Consider the following 18,293-nt stretch of genomic DNA (forward strand, 5'->3'; position numbering starts at 1 on the left):
CATGGGATGATGCTCAATCCACTGAGCCACACTGGCCAGGCCATTGGTTGCTTCTTGTATGTAGCCTGACCAGGTATTGAACCCACAACCTTGGCATATAGGGTTGATGCTCTACCCAACTGAGCTACCTGGCCAAGGCCATAGTTAAAATATTATTGATGCCTGGCTGGTGTGGCTCAGTGGTTGAGTGTTGACTCATGCACCAAGAGGTTGCTGGTTCGATTCCTGGTTGGGGCACATGCCCAAGTTGTGGGCCAAATCCCCAGTGGGGGCCATGCAGGAGGTGGCCAATTGATGTTCTCTCTCATTGATGTTTCTCTCTCCCTCTCCCTTCCTCTCTCTCTAAAATCAATAAAGAAAATAAATAAATTTTAATGACATTTCCTATACTGTAGTTTATATCCTCATGACTATTTTGTAACTGCCAATTTGTACTTCTTAATCCTAATTCCTCACCCTTTTCATCCAGTCTCCCAACTCCCCTCCCATTTGGCAATCATCAGTTTGTTCTCTGTATCTATGAGTTTGTTTTATTTTGTTTGTTCCTTTGTTTTTTAGATTCTACATATAAGTGAAATCATATCTTATTTATCTTTCTCTGTCTGACTTATTTCACTTACACCCTCTAGATCCATCCATGTTGTCGCAAATGGTAAGATTTCATTCTTTTTTTATAGCTGATATTCCATTGTAAAAATGTATACCTTTATCCAATTGTCTACTAATGGACACTTCCATATCTTGGCTATTGTAAATAATGTTGCAGTGCATCATTATCTTTTTGAATTAGATAAATATCCAGAAGTGGGATTGCTGGGTCAAATGGCAGTTCCATTTTTAATTTTTTGAGAAACCTCCATACTGTTTTCCACAGTGGCTGCACCAGTCTGCATTCCCACCAACAGTATACAAGGGTTCCCTTTTCTCCACATCCTCGCCATCACTTGTTTGTTGATTTATTGATGATAACCATTCTGACAGATGTATGGTGATATCTCTGTGCTTTTAATTTGCATTTCTCTGGTGATTAGTGACATTGATACAAATAAATTTTAATCCCTAATACTCTGACAAGTTAAAAAAGCACTACTTTATATTTCCCATGATACAAGAGAAAAAGCAGTTACTGTAACTCAGACAGCAAGTATCTATCATGAAAATTGTGAACTAACCTGGAAACAGATAGGAGGAGGGAGAAGTTTCATTAAAACGACAGCTGCAGGTGGTACCGGGAATACTCCGCCAGGGACAGGGTGTAAACCTGGAGCTATGAGAGAAAGAAAAGTGGGAATCAGATGGGAGAGAAGAATTTTGTACATTTAAGAGCTAAAATAAGTAATTTATACATAAAGATGTTCTATGTTTATGTTGATTCGTTCTGGACATTTTAAGTTGTGTTCCGTGTTTTACATGTGTGACAGACTCAAGAGGGTGAAAGTGAGGGCTGTCTCCACCCCATGGCCACTGGAAGGCAGAAGAGTGAACAAGTGACTTTGCATAAGACAACCCAGGGTCCATTTTTGTCAAAGACCATTTGTAAGCCTCACAAGTCATTTGTTCAGCAATCCTATTTAAAGTCAGTTATTGAACAACATATTTCATCATTGGGTTCAGATAGGTTCTAGAGGGACTACTGCCCATTAGTAAGTATAAATAATACCAAATAATGTCACTGCAGTTAAGTTTCCAGTTGTACAGAATCTGTATGTAGCAGCATTTCTGAAAACTAAGTATCACTGCCAAAATGGGTTACTGGAATCTGGGTCATTGAGTTGATTTTTTTTTATTTTTTAAAGACATGCTTAACACAGTTCAGTCAAGTCACTTGTTATAGTGACCCTAGTCTAATAATGAGCCTACAATGGAAAGGTCACATTACTTGCCCACCCCCACACCTCTGGATTTAAATCAGTACTGGATCTAAAGTTATGGCTTACGTGCTAAATGTCGTGGCTGAAATGGAATCATCTGCTGAGTATCTGGTTTAGGGTATTCTGGTTTTCTATCCACTTCATCTTTCAGAACAGGCACTATAGAAGGAGCTACAACTGGGTCTGGAATTATAGCTGCTAGCTTAGCACGGGAGACATCCTGAAAATGCAGAACAGAAGAATCCTAAACCTGAAAAAGGGACTTATAGAGTATAATTGTGCAATTCTAAAATCTTGAGGATACACTGAATAACTGGGTAAAAACAAAAACCAAAAAAACCCCAGAAAAGATAGAATGGAGTGGAATGAGCAAGAAGTTGATGATGGTAAAGGCTGTTAAATACTCAATAAGGAAAGCTAAAAGGCTCTAAAGATTTGTTTTATAACCTTACCGAACCCCAGTTAAGATCATTTAGGACATGTGTCAGATAGACACAAACTTTTGTGGGTGAATACGTAAGACTGGGCAACAAATATGGTGGGGTAATCTGGAGGAAAATCTGGAACTTTAGACACTCTTCTGACACCTCCCTTCCACTGGAATTGAACAGTATCTGTCTGTCTGCGTGAAGAAGCTAGATTAAGTGAGGTCCTGCTTCATGAAAGCAAAAAGAGTTTATCATTGCTTGCTGTAGTTAATTTTTTGCTAATAAAATAAAAAATCATTCCCAACATACAATTACAGGAAGGAACACTAATTGAGCAGCCACTATTTGTCAGATAATTTTAGCTATTTATTCCTCCTCTGGGAAGTAGATAGTAACATCTCCCTTTTACAGACGGGACTGAAGCTCAGAGGCTCTGGTCTTTCCCAGCTGATACGGCCAAGAAGTGGAGAGAGGACTGAGCACAGGCTTCTCTGACCTCAAACCCACCCACAGTCTTCATTTTCATACACTGGCAGTGCCCCACCAGGGCTGAGAACAACTCTCCGAAGGAGCAGTACTGCCACCTATTAGCAAAGACCCAACCCCAGAGAGGTTCCTCTGCTATAGGCAACCTGTGGCAATCTGCCTTCCTGGAACCCAAAGACCCCTCTGCCACCACCAAGGGATAGAAGAGCACTTTGCTTTCTCAAAATGTGCTCACATGCAGTTGGTAGCGCATATAAATCAGTAGGCCCACTGGGAGTTACTCTATTCTCACCTTCTCTCTCTCACATGTTACACACACAGAAAATCATTAATCCTTCTAAAAAACAAGAGTAGAAAGAGAAATGTAAGATGGAAAATTCAAGACATAGTTCTATTTGAAAATAGCTCTTTATTTTTGTTAACTTCCTTACCTTCCATTTTCATCATGACAAAGTTGAAACAGCCTTTTCTAAAACAGGCAGTTTAAAATGTCCTTGGCTTTTCCTTGAGAAATAATTAAACTAGAAGCAGAAGCTGCTCAGCCCTGGGCAGTAACCCCTTATTTCGGAATAGGGATCTGGGGCTGACTGAACTGGAGCTTCCATTAATAAAAAGGTGTGCAGTTCAATTATGGGTAATTTTCCTCAGCTATTTTAATCTGATTTGGACAGCAGACCAGTGAGACCCAGGCCAAAAGAGGGCAGTGAGAAAGTAGAGAATGATGGCTAGGAATACCCTACTGCCCAGTAGATTAAAGGGACAATCTAGGACTCTTCCCTTTGAATTTCCATCTTGGTCTTTGCTAACATGGGAGAAAAAACAGAAAATAGTAGAACAATGGTCTTCTCAGCAAAGGCTATTTAAGGGGCTGTGTAAACATTAATTTTCCCTCCTGGTCCGAACAGACTCTGGTAGCCAGATTTGTTTTCCCATGGCTCCGTGGTCTACACAGAGGAGTTCCATTCCCAGGTGAGCTAATCTCCTCGAGGGCGCCCCTGAAGGAGCGCTGTTTGAAAGATATGAAAATGTACTCATTTAACAAATTGCAGTATTTCTTCATTATACCTACAAATATGTAACAGGAACTATATTTGGTTTAAGATCTATCAAAATACATTCATCAGTTTTAAGAACTATTAGAAAAAAATGTAATACCTAAGATGCCATTCATTCAGATTTTCTTTTCTTTTCCTGCCCTCCCAACACCTCCATCTATCTGCCCACCAAACATAAGGCATTGCCAACTTCAGGGAAAGATCGAAAGCATTTGTTAAATCTCATTTTGTTCAGTACTTTTTAAAAATCTTCACCTGAGAATATGTTTACTGATTTGAGAGAAAGAGAGAGAGAGACAATGTGCGAGAGAAACATCCATCAGTTGCCTTCCCAATGCGCCCCAAGCAGAGATCGAACCTACAACCTAGGTATGTGCCCAGACTGGGAATCAAACCCACAACCTTTTGGTGTACAGGATGATGCTCCAACCAACTGAGCCACCTAGCGAGGACAATACTTTTGATACTCAATGTTTCATAAACCCAGGAAAATTCCCTGAAATTTTTTATTTTCTGAAACCTATTCTAAAACTAGATTAATTTCTACTTCAGAATTTAGAGTGAAGTTTACCACGAGGTATTCTAAAACACTGGAAAAGTAAGGACACCACACACATCTTGACCCTAAGTACATACCTTATAACCAAGTGCTTTTAGTTCACTTGCAGAGCAAGGATATAAATCCATGAACTTGTATCTATCTACTAGTAAAGCAGTTTCTTTGCCTTCATACTCTTCCTTGAAAGCTGTGAACCGTCTTTTTTCCACTTTGAGTATACTAGCGAGATCACCAATATTACTCTCAAAGGCTAGAAACCGGGCCCAGATTTCTCTGTGAGAAAGTAAATATAATAAATAAATTATTCTGAGTTTGGGGCAGGGAGTCCATTTACAAAAAAGCCTTAAATTTCCCCCTCTCCCTTTTAAAAATTATAAGTCTCTTTTTTATTATAAAGATTTTGAAAGTATAGAAAAATAGAATAGTACAATATATCATTACTTAGATTTAATCACTGTCAATATTTTGCCATACTTGCTTTACCTTGTTTTTAAGTATTTAGAAGTAAATTATAGATATCATAATATTCACCCTGAATACTTCTGTATATAAGCTCTTTTGTGAGGATACCTTCCTATCCTTTGTGGTCAATAAGAGAGATATTTACCCTGGGAAAGGTAAACTCTAGGTGAAAGAGCTAAAAAATGAATCTAGATAGATTTCCAATTTCTCCTGAATAATGTGGCTTCACCATTTTGTTGAGTGGCATGAATTACAATGTAGAATACATTCTTCATTCAATGTGTGAATAAAAATATAAAAGCTCTCTATTTTTTCCTATTAATATGCATCACTGGGGATCAATTTATGCCTCACTATTCTAATAGCCAAAATTAATTATCTGAGGCCCTACTAAGTGTCACTAAGCACCACTGTACTAAAGTAATATGCCGAGTGCCTATTATATACCATGTATAGGACTATCACAAAAATCCTACCCTGGTAGGTGTTATTGTTATTCGATGAGAAAGTAAGGATGGGTAAGGTTATGAGATCAGCCCAAGTCGTACCTAGCTAAGCTGGAATTTGAACCCAAAACTCCAAGACCTTACTATTTCCACTGTATCACTATTTCACATTGTTCCTCTATTTGGTAAAACTAACAGGCAAAACCATAAATCAGAGATATAATGTTTGACACATTATATCTTTCAGTCTGTAGGAATCTTTGCTCTCAAGTAAGGGAGGCAAAAATTTCAGAACACTTCCCTAATTTGTTCATATCAACTTCCTGGGATATAATAAACTATAAAGAAATAGTAAAATAGTCAATAATAAACTTCTAAGGCATTTCTCAAAACAAGTCTAATCAGTATGCAAAAACTAAAAATTATATTTAAAAAAAAAAACGAAAAACAATTTTAATTATCTTAAACTGGTATGAAAATATTGCAAGTAGGCATTTGTAAATTAAGCTTCAAGAGAAAAGGTAGATTTCTCCTGAAACTTATACGCAATAAGCAAATGTTCATTCCATAGATCACAATTCAAGTACTGAAGATACAAAGAACCTGACCAACAAGTTTTCACAACGGCTTACCCAGACTTTTCAGGAGGAAGGCTTCCAGATGTTAAAACTCGTTCAAACAAAACTCGGGTATTATTGTCCTCTAAGATAAAAGAGTTTTTAAATATTAAAAAACTTCAGTTTTACAATTCAGCAGTGTATTTGCACATGCATTATCTCATTTAATATTCACAAAAATCCTATACAGAAAGGTAACTATTATCACAACCAATTTTTATAGATGAAGGAACCCGAACTTCACAAAAATGCAGTGAGACCTGGCTCACTGTTACTGAGTAACAGCTTCAACTAGAAGCCAGGGCTTTTTACCTGTAGTTCAGCCCTCCTTAGTATACTGCAGTTGTAATGTCAAACTAGTGATAAGAGTGATATCTGAGCCCGGCATCCCATTTGCCTTTTGAAAATAATTACAATTATGTATCTACTGACATTAGAAATATCAGACCATTGATATTTTAAGTACGGTGAATGGGAAGAATGGCAAACTCAAATTTAGATATAGTTGAGTTTCTTATTTTGCAGTACCAAGACTACTCTATACTTAAGTTTAAATTCCTGTATAGGTACAATATCTAGACTGGTAGATAAATATGCAAATAGAAAATGAATTAAAAATGGTCACCAGAGGTGGATTGAAAGTTAAGAGTCTCGGGACGTCCTCTGTAGCATGAAGTGGGAAAATGATACGTTCTGCTAAGTTCTAAGGGATCTATTAAAATTTAGGAATCCAATTCAATAATTATTAATAATTGAATTGTATATTTAACATGGGTGCATTTATGGTATATAAATTATACCTCAATAAAGCTGTTTAAAAAATAAGTATTGAATGCATTATGTATTGAACCAAAGATGGCACCATATTCATACACGTATATTTTCTGTTTGCTGTCCTTTACTGAAGGGTCCTATGAAGAAACTAGACAGATCCCCATATACAGCAGGAGGCCTGGGAGGGAGGAGAATAACATGTGATCTTGCCATACCTCCTTGGAAACAGAAACCACCACAGACAGACAAGGGCCAGGGAGAAGTTGCCTCACTCTAGGTTCTCTCCCCTTCATCCCCACTTGAAAAGAAAGTCAAACATTGGCTACATAGCACCCCAATCCCCAAACCACCCATAGCAGCATTTGTGGACTCCCCTCTGCAAGGGGCAACTGGAGGCAGCTTCCCATTGCTCTTTCTTTGATTTGCTCCTGGCAACTCCATGTCCTCTTCCTTACTTCAGCCTTCGGTCCATCACCCCCATGTCATCTAGCACCTACTGGAACCTTCTCTCTCAGCTCTAGGGCCTCCCTGCCCCAGGGCTTCTGGGGAAGCAGTGTCTCAGGCATTTTCTCTCCTCCCAGCAAGGGGCCCCATCAGCCCTCTCTGCCTAGAATGCAGGACTCACATGGCTGCCCCACTCTCACTGAGGTCAGAGGCTGAGGAGGGCGTCTCATTTGTAGGGGAGTAGTGCATGGGGGTTTGTGGGGTACTGGGGGCTATTGGGCTGGCTATGGATGAGGCTGCTGGGGATCATAGCTGTGCTTTTTAGGCTGGAAGTGCTGGGGTTCAGGCTGCATGGACACCCCTCTCCAGGATCAGCCCCTCCATCCAGGGAGTTCCTGCAAGGACTGTGGGACCTTTGGGGACTTGGGGGCCTCAAGGCAGGGGTGGCCAGTGGGGGAGTGACCTCCTCAGGAGGTTGGAGGGGAGCTGGGGTGTCCCTGCCCTCACCCCTGGCCAGGACTCCTGGAGCTGGGAGCTGCTCTCGAAGGGGAAGAGCAGCTTACAGGCGTGAAGGGGCACAAAGCAGGCTGGGGGCCAGCGCAGCCCCCCACCCCAACCCCCAGAGCCCTGCAGTCTCTGTAGCTGTAACTGCTCCTGCTTGAGCCAGCAAAGGCGGGCACAATGAAAGGCAGGGTCCTCCTCCATCTGCTGTGACACCACTCCCAGCTTGACAGGGCTGGTGAGGTAGGCCAGGCTGAGGGCACATGGTTACTGAGGGCTTCCTTCCATACTACCTCTGACCCTGGGGGTGTGGCCCTGATGGTCTCATCAGCTTCTTCTTTTTTTATCGTCACCTGAGGACATTATTCCATTTTTTGTTCAGATAGAGTGGGAGGGAGAGACAGAGACAGAGACAGAGAGAGAGAGAGAAACATTGATGTGAAAGGGACACTGGGTGGCTGCCACCCGCACGACCAACCAGGGCCGGGGCAAACTGCAACCGTGGCACATGCCCTTAGCGGGAACCGAACCAGGTCTCTCTGGACCACAGGCCGACACTCTAACCACTGAGCCAAACCGGCCAGGGCTCATCAGTTTCATGCTCATCCTCCTGATCCTGCATCAGGGGGATGACCCTCTCCATGTGGAACATGTGGCCCCTCAGGGCCTGCAGCTCTCGGTCCTTGCTGCTGTTCTGCAGCTTCACCTCCTGCAGAATCCCGGTCAGCTTGTCCCTCTTCACCACCACCACCCCTACCCCCACTGCCTTCCTCCTTGCCCACTGTGTCCCAGACATCCAGGCCCTGGCCTTCCAGACACCCCAGGTCCCTCTGGCTTGCCATAGGCACGACACAACTCCTGCATCTTGAGGGCAGCCAGGGCCACCTCATAGCAGATCTTCACGACCTGCATCTTCGGATCAGCCATGGTAGCCCAGCAGGGGCCTTTGCCCTGCAGCCTGCAGATAGTGGGGGATCTGACACACCCTGTGTGGAGCCCTGCGCTTGATGATGTCTGGACTGTGGTAAATGGCAGCTGCTCCCACAAAAAGGAGATGAGCCTCCAGCTCTCTTCACAGGAGAACTTGTCAGAATTGTCCCCTCTGTCAGAGCCGTCCCCACTGTCAGAATGCACATAGTTGCTGCTGCTCCAGCAAACAGCCTCTTCCTTTTCTTTCCAGTACTGATTCTCCAGATCCTGCCACCTCTCCTTCTCCAGCTTGATGCCCATGCCTTGCTGCTCCAGCAGCTCCTCTGGGCAAAGTTCCAGTCCACAGGCTCAGAGGGTGGCCCTAGGTTTAGGGGGGACCTAAACTGCCTGCTCCGAGTGACTGAAGTGAAAAATGTGGTTCTTGCCCATCACAATCCGATTCCCTGACTTCACTAGTGGCTCAGTCACAAGTTTCCCATTGACAAAGGTCTCAGCTCCTTCACAAGGCTCCAGGGTGACCACCACTTCTCCACTGGCGAAGGGATGCTCTGGAACAGAGAATGTTGCTCCTGGATGAACTTCCCGTCAGCGTAAAGTCCTTATCTACCTGGCCTATCCTGGTGATGCCATCTTTGATGTGGTAGAACAGACATTCTGACATCATTCAGGTTCACCAGGTGGGGAGTCTTCTTCAAGTTTCCCCATCCTCCCAGACACCCACCCCCATCCCCGCCAGCAAGGCTTCTCTCTCCATCCTCAGGGCATCTGTCTTGTATAGTTTCTCCTCCCAGGTCTCATTCAGCTAAACTATGATCTTCTCTGTTTCCTGCAGGCTCTCCACGGCCTCCTCAGGCCCAATATGGGGCTCAGCGTTGGGGGAGAATGATAGCTCCAGTTCTCTGTTGTGGTGGGAGGGTGAAGCTGGGGAAGGGGAGCACCTCTAGGACACCCCTCCTCCACCTTCAGGCCTCTCAGAGCAGAGGCTGAGAGACCCTGAGCTATCAGCAGTTCCTGTAGCCAAGCCGCCGCCTCCTACAGCTCTTGGATCGGCCAGGCATCAGGATCCTCACTGAGGATGGCATTGCAGTGGATCTAGTTGGTGTGGTCAGCATACCTGAGGGTGCTGAGAGTCTCTGCACAATCGATGTCTGCGAGGCTCAGGGCTGCAATCATTGTGTGCTTGAGTTCCCACCCAATTATCCTTAAGCAGCCAGGTGAGCACAGAGTTACTGTAAAAGATAAAATTCGACTTCCGCTTCTTTGATTGCATATCCACAGGGCAGATATCACCTTCCCTAGAGCAGTCAGGGACTTACTGATGTTGGAACCTTCCTTCAGGCACATGCCCTGGGCCTCTGAGAAGTCATCCTGCTCACTCCCAGCAAGGTCCACCAAACTGAGTTTAACTTTCTCTGAGTCCAGCCCAGGGAGCTGGTCATGGCAGTGCCATGTGAAGACAATGATGAAGACGACATGGGGAACGGCTGCTGGTCTCATTCATGTTGGTGGCAGCTAAAGTCCTCACCTTATTTCCACAGTCCATGAGGTCAGCAATGTCTGTGTAGGAGGTCCTGCAGACGTCTTGTACTTGCTCACAGTAGATCTTCACATAGCTTACCTCCACATAATAGGAGAGTTGAGTGCTCTAGTTCTTACTAACACTAGAGAACTGGTCCTCGCAGAGCTGGTCACAAATGCCCAGCTGCCCTGGCTCCTGTCGCCCCATCACAGGGCAGGATTTCCCAGCCCTGGTCTGCCCATAGGCAAAGATGCACACACTGTGGCCTTCAAAGGTGTGGAGCAGTATCTCTTCTCCGATGTGCTGATTTGCTGAGATGCAAACTGGGGGTCCTCAGCCAGTGTGACCAGTAGGAGTAGTTAAGGTTAAGCTTTTGGGGCCACACTTGCTCTGTTTGGGACTGATAATGAAGGTGGTGCCGCCCTGTATGCTGACCACACACTTGGCATTCTGGCTGGTCTCATGGGCACTGGAGAGCCAAACCCTCATTGCCACTTTCAGAGGCAACAAGTCATGGCTCCAGATACTCCCACCTTCCTCAGCTATCATCCTGGCCCCAGACTAGGGGGGCTGTATCAGTTCTGGCTGCCACCAGCCCTCGTAAGGGGAGCCCCATCCTGGGCTTTGGGCCTGCCACACCAGCTGGGGCTGGGAAACCCTCAGTGAGGTGGGGTTCCCAGAGTGGCTCGGCACAGTGCAAAGAGACGAACTTTCCGGGAAGCATGAGATCTGGGGTGGTTCAGGGCTGCCCACACTCCTCACTGGTCCCAGGGTGCAGCAGCAATAGTGGTGCCAGTGGTGCACCCACTAGGGCAGCACAAACTCTATTGTACTTTATATACAGATATAGATATAGATTTAGATATAGATATAGATATAGATATATTTATTTAGGTACATGCCCCTAGCGGGAACCGAACCCAAGTCTCTGGACAGTAGGCCGATGCTTTAACCGCTGAGCCAAACTGGCCAGGGCTCTATTGTACTTCAGAACGTGGTAAATAAATCTTGCATTTTATTCTTTTTGCTGTGCTCCATGCATTGCTCTAGGCACACTTTCTATCATTCCAAATAACTTTCCACTGCTTGTTACATTGTTCTCTGCCTGGAATAATGCATTTTCCAATATCTTTCCCTGGCTAACTAGTGCTCATCCTTCAAGACCCATCTCATGTTCCCTTCTCTATGACACCCTCTAGATAGCACTGCCCAACAGAACTATGATGTAAGTCAAATATGTAATTTAAATTTTCTGCTAGCAACATATAAGAGTAAAAATAGGTGAAATGATATTTTATTTAACCTAATATATCTAAATTATTATAATTTCAACATGCAATCAATATAAAAAATTAAGATATTTGCCTGGCTTGTGTGGCTCAGTGGTTGAGTGTCAACCCATGCACCAAGAGGTCACTGGTTCAATCCCCAGTCAGGGCACACACCTAGGTTGTGGGCCAAAACCCCAGTGGGGGGCATGCAGGAGGTACCTACACCCCTTAATGCTCTTTCTCATTGATGTGTCTCTCTCCCTTTCCCTTCCTCTCTCTCTAAAATCAATAAAAGAAAAAAATTTAAAGACACTGTTTTAAAGAAAAATGGTTTTCCTTTTTTTTTTCATATTAACTCTTTGAAATCTGGTATTTTTTTGCACCACATTTCATTTTGGCCTACTCACATTTCAAGTGCTCAACACTCAGTAGTTTAATGGCTACATAACTGCACAGCACAGCTCTAGAACTTAAAATATACTCTCCTCTCTATGCTTCCACAGTACTTCATTCAGGGCTCTATTATAGAATTTAGCACATTTTTTTCATAATTGCCACCACATCTTAAGTTGCTAATATTTATATATAGTATGCTTACCACATTCCATATCTAAGTCAAACACATGCAGAACCTCATATAATCCTCTCAACTTTCCTATGAAAGGTAGTCTTACTATGACCATTCAGCAAGTGATAAGCCTAACAAGTTTATACACTGGAACACAGAACTCATGCTGGAATTAAGGACCACATGATGATGCGATTATGTTTACACATCTGATTCCCCCATGAGTATGCTCTGAGGGGAAGAATGGAGTCTTATTCACCTTTCTGTTCCCAGGCCCTAATAACCAGAAAATACTGAATAAATGATGAATAAATGGGTAAAGGAATGAATGATGGGCTATCTAAAACAATGATTGGAAGACAAAAATACTGACATCAAATATCAGCCTCAATTTTAGAATAGTAAATATTATACATACTAGTAACTATTCTAAAAAAAAAAAAAAATCAAGCAAAATAATTTAAAATTGGTGAGGAACATCACTTTCATACAAGAAAAAAAAATTAATTAAATGCTCCACTGTCTCACTTTTTGGAGTTAAGTCCTTTTCCAGAGTGTAGAATCACTAAGCTGAAATACAAAATCATATTTAAGTTGTATTCTTTTCTACTGTTTAGGTACACAGAATGCTATATATTTTCTGAAACTATCATTAAAATCATTGATATATACCTGTGATATCTAATTCTATAATTATTTCCATGGCACACAACTATATATTTCTTTCTTTTTTTTTTTTTTTTTTTTTTTTTTTAATCCTCATCCGAGGACATTTTTCCATTTTTTGTACAGACAGAGTGGGAGGGAGAAAGAGGAAGAGAGAGAGAGGGAAACATCGAGTGGCTGCCACCCGCACGACCAACCAGGGCCGGGGACAAACTGCAACCGAGGCACATGCCCTTAGCGGGAACCGAACCCGGGCCTCTCTGGACCGCAGGCGGACGCTCTAACCGCTGAGCCAAACCGGCCAGGGCTATATTTCTTTCTTAAATCAACTTTTATGAGGTCATTTTTAGTAAAAAAATTACATATCCTGGGCTGTGGGTAACTGGACTAAATGATATACAGGTATATATGAATTCCCTAGCTCAGTGCCTGGTATAAGGTAGGAGTTCAATAAAGGATGGCCATTATTATTATAACAGAAATAGGAAAATAAAAATAAAGATGCTAAATAAACATGTTTTGGTTTTTAAATCAGTTCCCCCAGTAGCCTCAAAGCATTTTATTTTACTACTTGGGCATCTTTGTGTTTTGGTGGCTAGAGTTTTTTTTTTGCCTGTCCTGTCCTATCATCCCTAACACCTTCCCTGAAGCAGAACACAAGAGATGATTTGCTCAGTCATCAGAGATGAGCATTTCTGTGTCTTCAACTCTAAATCTGCAGCTTTGTCCTACTATTGATGGGACTTTACTGATGATGCATTAAAGACCATTCTACAGAGTCAAAAGGCATCTACCATTTCTCAATAAATATAAATTACTGGTTGACAGGCCACAAATATTTATTTTTTGAGTGTCTAGGAAGTGCCTGATTCTGGTATGATAAATTTTTAATACATTTGAGAAGAAAAAAAATCCAGCAACATAATTTCAGAGAATGACATTAATGGCTTAATATTAAGTAATCATTATAGTTTCACTTACCATTGAGGTGAGAAAGATAGTCAATATAGGCCAGAACATATTCTGGAATGTCTCCATATTTCTTTAGCCCCAGCTCAAAAATCTTGAAGGCAACAGATTTGTCCTAGAAGAGAGGAAAGTAATGATTTCCATGAAATGTCAGACAAGATACTCAAAAGGATATTAAAACTACAATACCTAAACATGACAAGGTACATTAAGAATTTAAGTGGAAATTAAAATCATATTAAGTAAAAATTGCTGAGCTAAAAACCACTCAAGAGGGTTTAGATTCAGAAATATGGAGTTTAACAAGGCAGAAATTAGCAGGCAGTGGGTGTTTATATTGATATTCCATGTAATTAATTGTACATAGATGTGCTTAGACTTCCTTTATGACATGAGCAATTAAAGCAATTAATGACAGAAACTCGGACTACCATTTAAATTAATGTATCTCAGATGAAGGAAATTATTTTATTGTCATATTTTATTTCAGTACTTACCTTACTACAGTAATACTCCATGAGTGCTGCAGTAACATAGACATGATGGCGGGTTCTGGTATCTTCTCTTGCTTTTTTAAATATCATTCTACCAGATTTGATACCCTCTGCTCTTCTTGCAAATTTCATATACTGGATATATACCTATACAAACCAAATATTTGTTTTCTATAAATAAGGCAGAATGAAATCAGTGTAGAATTCAAAACTGCCTTACGTTTTAGATACTATTATGTTTTCTGTATAAGAAAGAAATCTTGAATACCCAAAAAATCAGAAAGTAAGATTATATAGATACTGAACTATTTAAAAACACAAGCAAATCTGTTCTGGTATTCAAGATGCAGGCAAATTACTTTTTAAAAATTGAGATATAATTCACATACCAAAAAACTCACTCTTTAAACTGTATAATTAATTCAAGGGGTTTTTAGTATGTTTATAAGGTTGTGCACTCTTTACCACTATGCAATTCCAGATCATGCAAATTAAGTTTTAAGGAAGAAATAAAAGTGAACTAGAAAACACTCCATTAATGAATACCAATACCTAGAAAACTCAAGTTTTGATCTAATATAAGCATGCTTAACAATATATGTTTAACTTCACATTTGGATGGGGGAGGGATTTTATAACTTTTTTCAACAATGAGCAGTTAGTTCTCATCCACATTAAAAGTGGTGACAGGTAAATAGGTGACCAATGTATAGAGCTTGTTTGGTGAATCTTGATCCTCGTTACGTATTCTGGACAAACACACCCAGATACCATATAAGACATTCCTTATTACTTGGGCCTAGACAGCTTTGTTGAGCCTGGTGTCAGTGCGTACATCTGGAGTTACCATCTCCTTCATGGCAAATTTCCAGATCTTTCTGAGTGCCTCAGGGGCATGCTTCTTGAAACCCACTCCAAGGATGTGCTTGTGAATGTTGATGGTGTATCTCTGGTCACTACCTCGTTGATGGCAGAACGGCCCTGCTTCTTCTCGCCATCCTTCTTTGTGGGAGCCATTATGCTGGGCTCAGGCTGAAAAGCCTTCACATTTTCTTAATTTATTGCTATAAAAGCCCATTACTATTTTCCAAAGACCAATAATGTAACTTTATTAATAAACTATTTATGAGCCATTTTATACTCAGCACCTACAGAGTGCCCAATACATGATGAATATGCGATATTTGTTCAATGAAAAAATGTCTCTGGATGATGAGTAGGGTTCCGATTTCCCCAGTTTTGACAAATGGATGAATAAAGCAGTGAAATATGAGTTCCTTGAGAAAAGAAAATTTATCTAATTTGTCATTATACACAGGAATCAAGCACAAAGCAGTTTGCTAAATTTAAAAATAATTATTAAAAGCCAGCAATTAGAGTAGTGGAATGCCAATGTAAACAAACAAAAATGTATTGTATAGCTATAACTGACTTGAGGCAGAGGGTCTAGAGCCCCACACACTGGCCTGTCCCCTTCCCATTGAAAGAGTTCCCTTGTACTTTTACAGAAACTCAGGGCTTTGAAAACCATTATTACAAAGCAGTCTTCAGGACAAAGTGAGTTTCGGTCCAATCTCTTTTCAGGATGCTGATTTCTCCTGCCTCCATTTATTTAAAAAGAAATATTTATTATACTACAATTATGTGGTATAAATGGTTTTAAATCATGGTCACAATAAAGGTGTTAAATAAAGAAAGCCCCACTGTAGCTGTTTCAAATTGCTGCATAAAAAAACAGAAAACTGGGTCTGGCCGGTGTGGCTCAGCGGTTGAGCACAACCCCCCCACGCACCAAGAGGCTGCCGGTTCAATTCCCGGTCAGGGCACATGCCCAGGTTGTGAGCCCAATCCAAAGTGTGGGGCATGCAGGAGGTGGTGAGTCGATGTTCTCTCTCATTGGTGTTTCTATCTGTCTCTCCCTCACCCTTCTTCTCTCTCTAAAATCAATAATAAAAAAAAAGTACTGTCTTCTATGCTTAAAAAAAAGAAAGAAAGAAAACTGGGTAGAGAACAAATCAGTAATTGTGGAAAAAGGAAAGGTAGACTACATCGGGGTCACGTAAGGGAATTTTTGGGAGTGACTGAAGCGTTTTATATCTTAGTTGTAATGGTGGCCCCATGATTCAATGTTATTAGCCAAGATTCATAGAACTAAACAATAAAAACAGTGAAGTTTATTGTGTGTACATAAATTTTGTTTGTTTATTAAAGCAGACTGACTGCAAAGGTGGGAAAGAGATTTGTAATGTTACTCACCAAGGTGGGGTCAATATCCTCAATTGCCAAAAGTCTGTTATATATACTGTGAACTTTCTCATACTTCATGCGACTCTAAGGTGGTAGAGAAGAAGTGGATATAAATATATACTCTAAACAAGCAGAATTTGTGCTCTGAGGAATCCAGAGGCTGCACCCAACAATGGCACCTGCTTTGAGCATAAATATATAATGAGCTGAGAACTAATAAATGTTCATTTTGCATCATCTTTGTCTATCAAAAGCAATATTCTAAGCAAAGAGGCAGCCAGAAAAATAATTCAGTCCTGCAGCAAAATCCAATTATAAGAAAATTCTAAATATATTTTTACTCACCTCTTCATAATCTGCATATGCAAAATAGAGAAGCATATTCTTCTTTAATAAAGTGCTTATGGCTCTTTCATATATATTAGCAGCTTCATCACTAAATAATTTGGCATTATTCATATCCTAAGAGGAAAAAAAAGCTCACTCTCAAAAATTTTAATATAGCAAAAAATATATAAAATACACACTCATTATGTATATACATATGGACACATGCATTTCTGGATTTTAAAAATATTCCGAAGTCCTGGAAAGTTTGGCTCAGCGGTTAGAGCGTCAGCCCCTGGACCGGAGGGTTGTAGGTTCAATTCCTGGTCAAGGGCACGTACCAGTCAGGGTCATGCGGGAGGCGACCAATCAATGTGTCTCTCTCACATCAATGTTTCTCTCTCTCTCCCTCCCTCCCTTCCACTCTTTATAAAAATCAATGGAAAAATATCCTTGGATGTATATTAACAAGTTAATTAATTAATTAATTAAAGTATTCCAAATACTTATTCAACATATGCATTTCCAGATTTTAAAAATTTCCCAGCTTTGACTGTGGGCTCAGTGGTTAGAGTGTCAGCCTGCACACCAAAGGGCATGGGTCTGATTCTCAGTCAAGGGCACATACCTGGGTTTCAGGTTCGATCCTGCATGCAGGAGATGACCAATTGATGTGTCTCTCACATCAATGTTCCTCCCTCCCTCCCTCCCTCCCTCCCTTTCACACTTGCTCTGAAAAATCAAAGATAAAAATATCTTCCAGTGAGGATTAACAAAAAAACAACAACAATCAAATAAACAAAAATATATATATATTCCAAAGACTTATTCCATTATTTTAACAGAATAATCACTAAGTACTCTAAATGATTCATCACTGTAATACATTAAAAAACAGCCACTATATTTAATTCTGACAAAGGAAGTCTAATCACATAAGAGTGTCACTAAGATTTACATTGATTTACATTGATATAAATTAAAGTATTTGAAACTTATTCTTTATTACCAAAATTCAGTGTTATAGTTTTAGCAACTTATTGCTATACCAAAACCATGAAAAGACCAAAAGGGACCAAAAAGAATACTCACCCCCTTCTCTGCTAGCAGTTTACTTGACTGCTCAAGATACTGGGCGGCTTCATACCAAATATCAGGGTGATGGCCCAGCACAAGCAGGCACTGTTCATAAGCAAACATAACTAAGGGAAGACAGTCATAATATTCAATTAAAATAAATATTATTTATAAAACTATCAATATAAGCATCGCAATTAAATTATTAAGCTAAGACAGGGCACTCAATAATGAATGATAATTAAAAATAAGCTTAAGTGATTTCTGACACTTAAGATTTCTGGCACCAAGCTCCATCCATCCATCCATCATTTATTAAGTTAATATTTATTGAGCATCAACTATATGCTAGGAATGTAAAAGATACCATGAATACACCAGTGAATAAGACTTCCTATACTCAAGAAGTCTGCAGTATATTGAAAAAAATCAACATTAAGAGAGCAATCATAAAAAGTAGTAAGTACTGTGATGAGGAAAGTACAGGGTACTCTTGAAACTTACAGCAGCAGGACTTAACATAGTTTAAGGACTCAAGAAAGGCTTCACTAAGGAACTGACATCTAAAGCGAAACCTGAAGA

At 40.8% G+C, this 18,293-nt stretch overlaps 1 protein-coding gene and 1 pseudogene across 7 annotated transcripts in view; both read right to left on the bottom strand.

Annotated features, from left to right (window-relative positions):
• CSTF3 (cleavage stimulation factor subunit 3) overlaps window positions 1-18,293 on the bottom strand; it is an 88,275-nt gene that overhangs the window by 1,657 nt on the left and 68,325 nt on the right. For 6 of the 7 annotated variants that reach the window (XM_036257743.1, XM_036257742.1, XM_036257745.1 and 3 more), the window contains 9 exons: window positions 17,727-17,836; window positions 16,653-16,769; window positions 16,317-16,391; window positions 14,064-14,207; window positions 13,579-13,681; window positions 5,940-6,009; window positions 4,477-4,672; window positions 1,938-2,091; window positions 1,173-1,267 (listed from right to left, as the gene is read on the bottom strand). In XM_036257743.1, the coding sequence (XP_036113636.1) occupies window positions 1,173-1,267; window positions 1,938-2,091; window positions 4,477-4,672; window positions 5,940-6,009; window positions 13,579-13,681; window positions 14,064-14,207; window positions 16,317-16,391; window positions 16,653-16,769; window positions 17,727-17,836 (1,064 nt within the window). The remainder of the gene's footprint in view (window positions 1-1,172; window positions 1,268-1,937; window positions 2,092-4,476; window positions 4,673-5,939; window positions 6,010-13,578; window positions 13,682-14,063; window positions 14,208-16,316; window positions 16,392-16,652; window positions 16,770-17,726; window positions 17,837-18,293) is intronic. The other variant, XM_036257748.1, reaches the window with a different exon arrangement.
• Window positions 7,320-9,843, bottom strand: LOC118627734 (annotated as a pseudogene).

Source organism: Molossus molossus, unplaced genomic scaffold (assembly GCF_014108415.1).
Source record: "Molossus molossus isolate mMolMol1 unplaced genomic scaffold, mMolMol1.p scaffold_m16_p_13, whole genome shotgun sequence".
NCBI lineage: Eukaryota > Metazoa > Chordata > Mammalia > Chiroptera > Molossidae > Molossus > Molossus molossus.